At 41.5% G+C, this 8553-nt stretch overlaps 1 protein-coding gene across 3 annotated transcripts; it reads left to right on the forward strand.

Moving 5' to 3' along the window:
- Positions 1–210: 210 nt before the first annotated feature.
- Positions 211–6071, forward strand: DCTN1-p150 (dynactin subunit 1). 3 transcript variants are annotated; one of them, XM_017633368.1, is made up of 4 exons: positions 211–368; positions 533–683; positions 735–2253; positions 3048–6071. In XM_017633368.1, the coding sequence occupies exons 3-4, from the start codon at positions 838–840 to the stop codon at positions 5451–5453; spliced, it is 3822 nt and encodes a 1273-aa protein (XP_017488857.1). In that variant the 5' UTR covers positions 211–368; positions 533–683; positions 735–837; the 3' UTR covers positions 5454–6071. The 3 variants fall into 3 exon arrangements, with proteins under 3 accessions (XP_017488857.1, XP_017488858.1, XP_017488856.1); XM_017633369.1 differs by having other exon boundaries at positions 533–622; XM_017633367.1 differs by lacking the exon at positions 533–683.
- The last annotated feature ends 2482 nt before the right edge of the window (positions 6072–8553 follow it).

Below are 8553 nucleotides of genomic sequence, written 5' to 3' on the forward strand. Positions count from 1 at the left end.
AAATTTGTTATGAAGTGTGAATGTGCGTTTTAATAAAACAAATTGATTGGAAATTTTGAATTATACTAACTTTTCTATGCATAATGGTTCCTAAATCGTCTATTTCCTTAAAATGTTACAAAAAATTGCCAATTGAAACTCATTCTGGACGGGAACAGCTGTTCATCTGAACTGCCGGTACAACCACAATTCAACGGCGTAAATTTTCAACATTTATTCAGCGCATTTTTGTAAGAACTGTCAAATTTTTTTCACAACTTTTTCGCAGTGGTTGGAAAATTGCAGAATCTCCCATAAATTAAGGAAATTTTTGTATCAAATTTAAAGTGTGTAATAAGCAAAGCACCTAGAAGCTATAAAACTACTGGGTATGTAGCAGATAAACAAAAACGAAAGTGCGTTGTGGCCACTGGCGAGTTTCTCAGCTACCCAGAGTCTAGGCCAAAAGTAGCAAAAACGGGAGGATGACTAATTTTTGTTATTACTTTTCTTACCATGTTTTTCCTACAACCATACGACGTTGGCATATTAGTTAACTGTTCGAAACGGCAATTTGGTCATTGTTGTTGTAGCTGGTACACACGGCAATTTGGTCAGTGGGGACTACGTCATCCCCATTACGGTGCCTTATTTGTTGATACTTATCTATACATAATTTTCATTTTTCTTCCAGCTGTATATATGTGAATATGTACATATGTATCTCCAAATTCTTATGGTATTGCTATTTACAGGCTTCAACGGTTTTCATACCAACACAGACACACACACCATCACACGCACGCATCATCTGCTCCATCACTAGCGGCACCGACAACGTCGGAGAAACTGGCCTAAATGTCGGAGAGGAGTTTAAAAGTAGGCGCGCGGGTCGACATAACCGGCAAGGATCTACAAGGAACCGTTGCCTATGTTGGTATGACCAGCTTCGCCGTTGGCAAGTGGGTGGGCGTGGTGCTTGATGAACCGAAAGGTAAAAACAATGGCACAATCAAAGGTCAAACATATTTTGAATGTGGCGAGAATTTTGGTACATTCGTACGGCCGACGCAACTTCGTGTCATTGGAGGCAGTCCCGATTCGAAGAAGTCTTCGGAAGATATAGCCGATTCGGCAAGTAGTAGCAGCAGCATAGCCAGAACGCCCATTGCCCAACCCACTAAAGCACGGTTGAGCGGGTCTCGCAGCTCGCTCTCTTCCAGCCGCCAATCATTGCTGGGTTCACGTTCGCATCTATCACCTTCGCTGATAGAACGTAGTGGTAGTACAGCAAGTAGTTCCAGTGGCGGCCGGAAGAGTTTACAACCACCCAGTATAACAGCCAGGGATCATATTACTGCTGGCTCTGCCACGGCATCCAGTTCATCGATACCCACGGCTGAGGGTGGCAGTAGTAGTGCTAGCGGTGGCAATGGTAGTGCCTCGCATTCAACTTCGAAACGTGCTTCCTTCGTCGAAACTGGTTTCCTTGAGATTCTCAGGCCGCAATTCACGCCATTGCAGCCAATGCGCTCGCCTTCTTTTACCGCTGCACCGCCGGGCCCCACCGCTGAGGAGAAGGCCGCCGCCGCTGAGCAGCAGAAATTAATCGAGGATCTGCAAGGAAAAGTTACCGATCTGACGGAGAAATTGGAGACTCTAAAACAACGACGCAACGAAGACAAAGAACGTCTGCGCGAATTCGATAAAATGAAAATACAATTCGAGCAGTTGCAAGAATTCCGTAGTAAAATTATGGCTGCACAAGCATCACTACAAAAGGAATTGCAGCGCGCTAAGCAAGAAGCGAAGGATGCTATTGAAGCGCGCGAACGACACGCGCAAGAAATGTCCGAATTGTCTGATAATGTCGAACTCATAACCTTAGACAAGGAAATGGCTGAGGAGAAGGCCGACACGCTACAACTTGAGTTGGACTCGGCCAAGGAGCGTATTGAGGAGTTGCAAGTGGACTTGGAGCTGCTGCGTTCAGAAATGCAGAACAAAGCTGAAACTTCAATTGGCGAGATCTCCGGCGAAGGTGGTGTTGGTGGCATGTCCACCTACGAATTCAAACAGCTGGAGCAACAAAATTTGCGTTTAAAGGAGACGCTAGTGCGCTTGCGCGACTTGTCTGCGCATGATAAACATGACATACAGAAGCTGACTAAAGAGTTGGAATTGAAAAAATCCGAGGTGGCCGAATTGGAACGCACAAAGGAAAAGCTATCAAGCAAAATTGATGATTTGGAAGCGACAGTCGCCGACTTGCAGGTAAGTTGTGGGCAATAGGGTGCAAGTGGGCTGCGTGTATTTGCCAAAATGCATTAGTGAAGAGTATTTTTGAAACAGTCGATCTACGATTGGAAAGCATTTTGAAATTATTAAATTAAAAAATAACTAAAGCTTTCACTAGTGCGTACAGGTGCACATACCAATTTTGCTCTCTCAATACATACTATTTTCTCTATACATTCTATATTTTTTTTATGTCCATGAGACGTTAAGTTCAAGATCTTACATATTGACTATGTGAAATGGATCTAATTCGTCATATACTCGAACATACTTAACCTTTTATGCACTTTCAATACTCAAGGCTTTTAAGCTCTTGCTTCCTTGATACGTAATACGCTTTCTTTCAATGCACTCTTATAAGTAATACACATTCCAGTGCCCAGCGGTTTTATCTTTTGACATTGAGAAATTTAATTTTCAATTTATTTTCACACAAACACCCTGCCGAGTGTGCACTTCTTCCAGAAGTAGTCCGTTGTGCTCCGCTCGCCTTGCGACACGTACCATTGGCACCAATAGAATTGTCTAAACCACATTAAACCGTATAACTCACAAAAATATTTCTTCTATTTCTTCCCCAAAACTGCTTGCCAAACTGGGGCTCAGGAGGTAAACGCAAAATCTTTAACTTTCAAACGCTTTGTTTCTTGATTGGAAGACACAAACGGTTTTTTTTTTCAGTTGCCATTTCATTTTGCTTCAAATCGCTAAAGCTAGCTATTGTTGTTCCACTTATTTTACATTAGTAAATACTTGCTCTCCTTTCGCAGGAACAAGTCGATGCTGCACTTGGAGCTGAGGAGATGGTCGAACAATTGGCCGAAAAGAAAATGGAGCTCGAAGACAAGGTAAAAATGCTCGAAGAAGAGGTAGCACAGCTAGAGGCGCTTGAGGAAGTACACGAACAGCTGGTGGAGAGCAATCACGAATTGGAAATGGACTTGCGTGAGGAGTTGGATTTGATGAGCGCTGCGCGTAAGGAGGCTCTTCGCGAACGTGACGCTGCTATTGAAACGATTTATGACCGCGATCAGACAATCAACAAGTTCCGCGAGCTGGTACAGAAGTTGAACGAGCAGTTGTTGGATCTACGCGATCGCACAACCAACAATGATCCGAAATCGCTGCAAGATTCTAATAGCGGCGTTAAAATTGCCAGTGAAACAATCGACTATAAGCAAATGTTTGCCGAATCGAAGGCCTACACACGCGCCATTGATGTTCAGCTGCGCCAAATCGAGCTTACACAGGCCAACGAGCATGTGCAAATGTTGACCGCCTTCATGCCGGAGTCATTTATGAGTCGTGGAGGTGATCACGACTCCATACTGGTCATTCTGCTTATCTCACGCATCGTCTTCAAGTGTGGCATTGTGGTGAGCCAGACGCGCGAACGCTTCCCAGCTGTTAATAATGTAACACGCGAGGCAGTTTTTCAGGGTCACTCAGTTCAGCAGTTCGCCTTCAAATGCCGTCTGATGCACTACATACACAATCTGCAATGCGCGCTTCACCAAATACTCTATGGGCTTAACAGCTGTCAGCCGGACACACTGCTGCGCGCCGGTAATTCACTACCTGAAATGGTCGCACAGGAGAAGACTATCGATGGCATTATTGAATTGCTGAAGTCAAATCAGTTGGATGAGAATTCCACCACAGAGAATATCGAGAAGTGCATGGCGTTCTTCAATGCCATGAACTCTGTGCTACTCGCGGGCGAGGACCTCGTCAACGAAACACAAATGATACGCGACTGTGTCGCTGCGCTCGGATCCGCCTGTGAGTCAATATTGAATGATGTTACCATAGCGCGCGCTATCGTACGTGAAGGTGGCGAAACTAGCGACTCAATGCTGCTCATGCAATACCTCAACGAGCAAACGGAGGCAGTTAAACAGCAGGTGAAGCTGATTAAGCGACGCTTGCCACAGGATCAACATGTCATAAAGTGCGGCATATCTCCGCTTAAACTCGAAGCTATGCGGCAAATCACCCAGTCGCTGTCGCGCATCATGTCCGTCATGCATCTGGCCACCAAGCAAGCTCTGCAAGTCATCGCCGCCTCCATTGAATCAGACAACACAGCTGAGCACACTGTCGAGCATGGAAAGTTCTGGGAGCTGCTCACGCAGGCTTGTGAGCGCGTGTACGAGCAGGACGATCGTGGCCCGTCGCAGAACTTCAAGGGCTTGTTGTCACAGGCCAACATCGATTTGCAACAATTGGCACAATATTTGTTGGACAAGGAGTATGAGATTATGTCCCTGGCCAATCAGAAGCAAGAGAAACCCGTCTCGCCAATCATTTCGCGCGCACATCTGATCAAAAAGCAGCTAGAGCAAAAGAATGTGCTGTCGGCGACACTCGAGAATCGTGAGGCGGACATAAAGCAGTTGAAATTGGCTGCCAAACTAAAACAGAATGAGCTCTCAGAAATGCAAATACGCAAAGATCTAGCCGAGAAGAAGCTCTCGGTGTTGCAGAGCGAATACGAGCACGCAGTGGAAAAGTGGAAGCGTCAGTATGAAGAGACACATGCTCAATTGGAGAAGCTGCAAAAGAAGGAGAAGGAGTACGAGGACACGCTCGATCACCTGCAGAGCGATATCGAAGCGCTGGAGACCGAGAAGAGCACATTGCGTGAGAAGCTGAAGTCATCCGGCGGCACTAAGCGTTTTGCCGATTCCTCATTATCCACAACAGGCGGTAGCGGTGCCGCCTACGTCAGCCATGGCGTTTCAGGCAGCACACCACTCATTGCCGAGGAGCTGCAACTGCTGAAGACGGTGCTCCATAATGAGCGCAACGCACGCTTGCGAATGCAGGCGCAACAAATACGCGATAAGTTAAAGAAATTCGAACCGATTCATGTGCCGCAACCGAAAGATAAGCGCATCACAGAGTTAGAAAGCGAACTGACGCGCATGAAACACGCATGGGCGCTGTCTCTGCTGCAAGCCGGCCCCAAACCCGACTCCACAGGCATTGAATCTATTGTAGCGCTGCAGCGTCGCAATCAGCAAGTACCCGCCAAGGCGGAGATCTCCTCACGCGCCAGTCACTTGGCCGCCGAAATACTCACAGAATATCTGCAACGAAACCCACATCGCGCCGCCAATTGCGAGTTTGCAGCGTTCCCCACAGTCGAAGTGAAGCGCGTGCTAAAGGTATAAGCTTTTTTTTGTGGAAAAGGCAGTGGAACTTTAAGTGCAACTGAGTGGCTTGTAATGTGGTTTTGAAAGCTACATTCGCGTAGTTAGGGGCTTTAAGCGTACATAGCGTCTTTAAAGGAAAATTTTTGATGAACGTTTAATGGAAACCATTCATATATTCTTCAGCACATACACATATACATATTACTCAAAGCCCTAAAATAAAGGCAACTTAAATTATTGCTTGTTTCTACGGTCGCTCCCTTACATTATCCACACACTAAATGTTAATCTTTTTTTAATGTATAACGTGCAAATGTATTAGCAACAGTCAACGTTGCAAGGTATATCCATAATTTGTATCTCTATTGAATGTAAAAACTGTAGTTGCATTAAAACATTTCGTAAAAATATTTCAAAAAGTTAAACGCACAAGTTTGAGGTCAGACAGAAATAATAGCGCATTAAAAAAGCAATTCGTTGAAATCTGCGCGACTACAGCAACAAAATTCCATTTAAAAAGGCACTTTGATGTTTTTTATATTTGCAGCGTCACAAAAGATATTAATGTATTGCTAATGAATAGCGAATTTATTTAAGAAATTTTAATTGCTTAATATGAATATGTATGTTAGAAATTCTTAGTCAAAGATATTCAGTTATACATTTTTCAACGGTTTATTTTGCTGCCTGCTCTTTTAACTTTTTGATTTTTTTTATATTTTTCACTTACATATATAGTTAAGAAGCTTTTAATTATACTTAACACTTCTGTAAACCTCATTATAAAAGCAGCGTTTTAAAAAATTATTTATGTATACTTTGAACAAATAAAAAAATATAATGTGTATTGAATTTAATTTTTCCAATGCAATAAATATATTTAAAACATGCAATTGGATGCCTTTTATAAAGAAAACATTTTTTTTGAACGATAATTTGCTGATCTGAGGTGAATAAGGTAAGGCCCTACTTTCGTCCTTTGACAAAATTAAAGAACGCGTGCGTTGGTAAGCTCGAAAGTATTTTTCAAATAAATTTTTAAGTGTTGAGGCACAACTTTTACGTCTCTCGGAGTTCTTACCAGTCTTAGAAAATACCCTAAGTTCATACATATGTATGTTTGTAAGTATATGTATTGAGCTAAATAGCTGATAAGCAGAATAAAGTTTTTAATTTCATAACTATGTATTATTTTAATGCAATATTTGTATCAGCATTCCTGATAGTTCATTGGGCCGTATGAACGAACACTAAGCAATTGCTTTTCCTGAAATTTCAGACCTTTTACTAGAATCCGACCGATTAATCGGCCGATGCCGAGGCCGTTTTTGGCCGATTCTTGAATGAAGTATTTTTGTTTAGTTATTTGATTATGTTTTTCTTCTGTTATTATAAAAGTTTATAAAAGCATCGGCCGATTAAATCCTGAATATAATTTCATTTCAAAAACAAATGCTTTTATAAACTTTTATAGTAACAAAAGAAAAACATATTCTAATACCTAATTAACATTATCTCATGCAAGAATCGGCCAAAAACGGCCGATGCGGACTCTTTTGGCCAATACTAGCCCCGGCATCGGCCGATTAATCGGTCGGACTCTACATTTTATTCGATTCATTCAAATAAATTTAAGTAAAAAGTCTGATACTTTAAGAAAAAGCAATTGCTATTGGTTTTTATTCATATGGCCCAATGTTTTTAGAATTCTCATTCAGTTAATTGAAAATTTAACATTAACATACCATTACCATAGGTATGGATGCTACATTTTTTATTATTTTCACTTGCATTCATATGTAGATACGTATGCATCAGTGTTGCCACACAATTTTTTTTATTTTTTACCAAAATCATCGAAAAAAGTTACCAAATTGAACAAAAAATTACCAAACTGCATGCGTTATTTTGGCAGTTAGGGCTCGACATGTATGTTTTTACAGTTCTGCACATAAAATAAGTTTGGTAATTTTTTGTAATATGTTAAAACTTGTCAAAATATGGTGCGGCTATAATTCTTTCGCCCACTGTATGTAAACAAGTGACAAGAAAATATATCGAAAATTCAACGCTTGAAGGAAAGCTTTCGACTCACACATAGACAGAGTGAAGTCCCCCGCTGAATGCCGTAGCTTTTTGAACGAGAACATACATATTTACGTAGAATTCTACTCATATATATGGTTGCCGGATACACCGGAATATTGATGGTAATTGCAAAGCTGACGAACTGACAGGGAAAGATAGGACCACCCAAAACCTTCCAGGAAAGGACGCGGTGGATATACTTAGCAATAGCCACTTTCAAGCAATTTGTTAAAGATCACACCATTCTAGTAGCCAAGGAACGCTGAAACAATTTTCACCTTGCGAAACTTTCAGGATTACCTGGTATTTCTATAAAAGGAAACGCTTACGGGCCACTTACTAATGTGGAATCAGAACCATGTAAGACCGAATCGAAAAAGTTACAAAATTGAAAAATAAATTACCAAATTACCAAACTTGATAAATGAAGAAAAAAATTACCAATTTTGATTAAAAATTACCAAAGCGGCAACGCTGGTATGCATATGTATACGCTAGTATTTCTAACGACGTCTTTGCTGCCGCCCACCATTGGCAGGCAACGATCACCATTATTTCGACCTAGATTTCACTTACGTTATTTCCATTTAAGCATCAACGCGCGCACTAATTTTTTGCACACAATCGAAAGAGCAATATCGGAACTACTGAATTTTTACCAAAAATCGACATATATGTGAAATTTTTTTTCGAATTTTCAGGATTTTCTTCAACTAACACTGCTTAGCAGCCACCGTTTGCTAACTCCCGAAAAGGAAACTGGCGAATAGGCGGAAGCTTGTTGGTAGTAGTGTTGCCCAATCTGGCCAACAGCAGGTTTTTAAGAAAATTTTGTGTAATTTAATCTGCTTATAATTTTGTTTTTGTTCAATTATTTTATTTAATTTTGTTAGGATAAGCTGTAAAACACTGTTATTAAAAATAGATAATTTGGTTTTACCTAAGGCCTATGAAGTAACAAGTTCCAGCTAGAAAAGAAGCAGATGTGACCTATGCAAAGGTAGCTTAAGGGATTTTCTTTTTACGCGCG

This window comes from Rhagoletis zephyria, unplaced genomic scaffold (assembly GCF_001687245.7).
Source record: "Rhagoletis zephyria isolate East Lansing unplaced genomic scaffold, Rhagoletis_zephyria_1.1 Rzeph_scaffold_11473, whole genome shotgun sequence".
NCBI classification, from domain to species: domain Eukaryota; kingdom Metazoa; phylum Arthropoda; class Insecta; order Diptera; family Tephritidae; genus Rhagoletis; species Rhagoletis zephyria.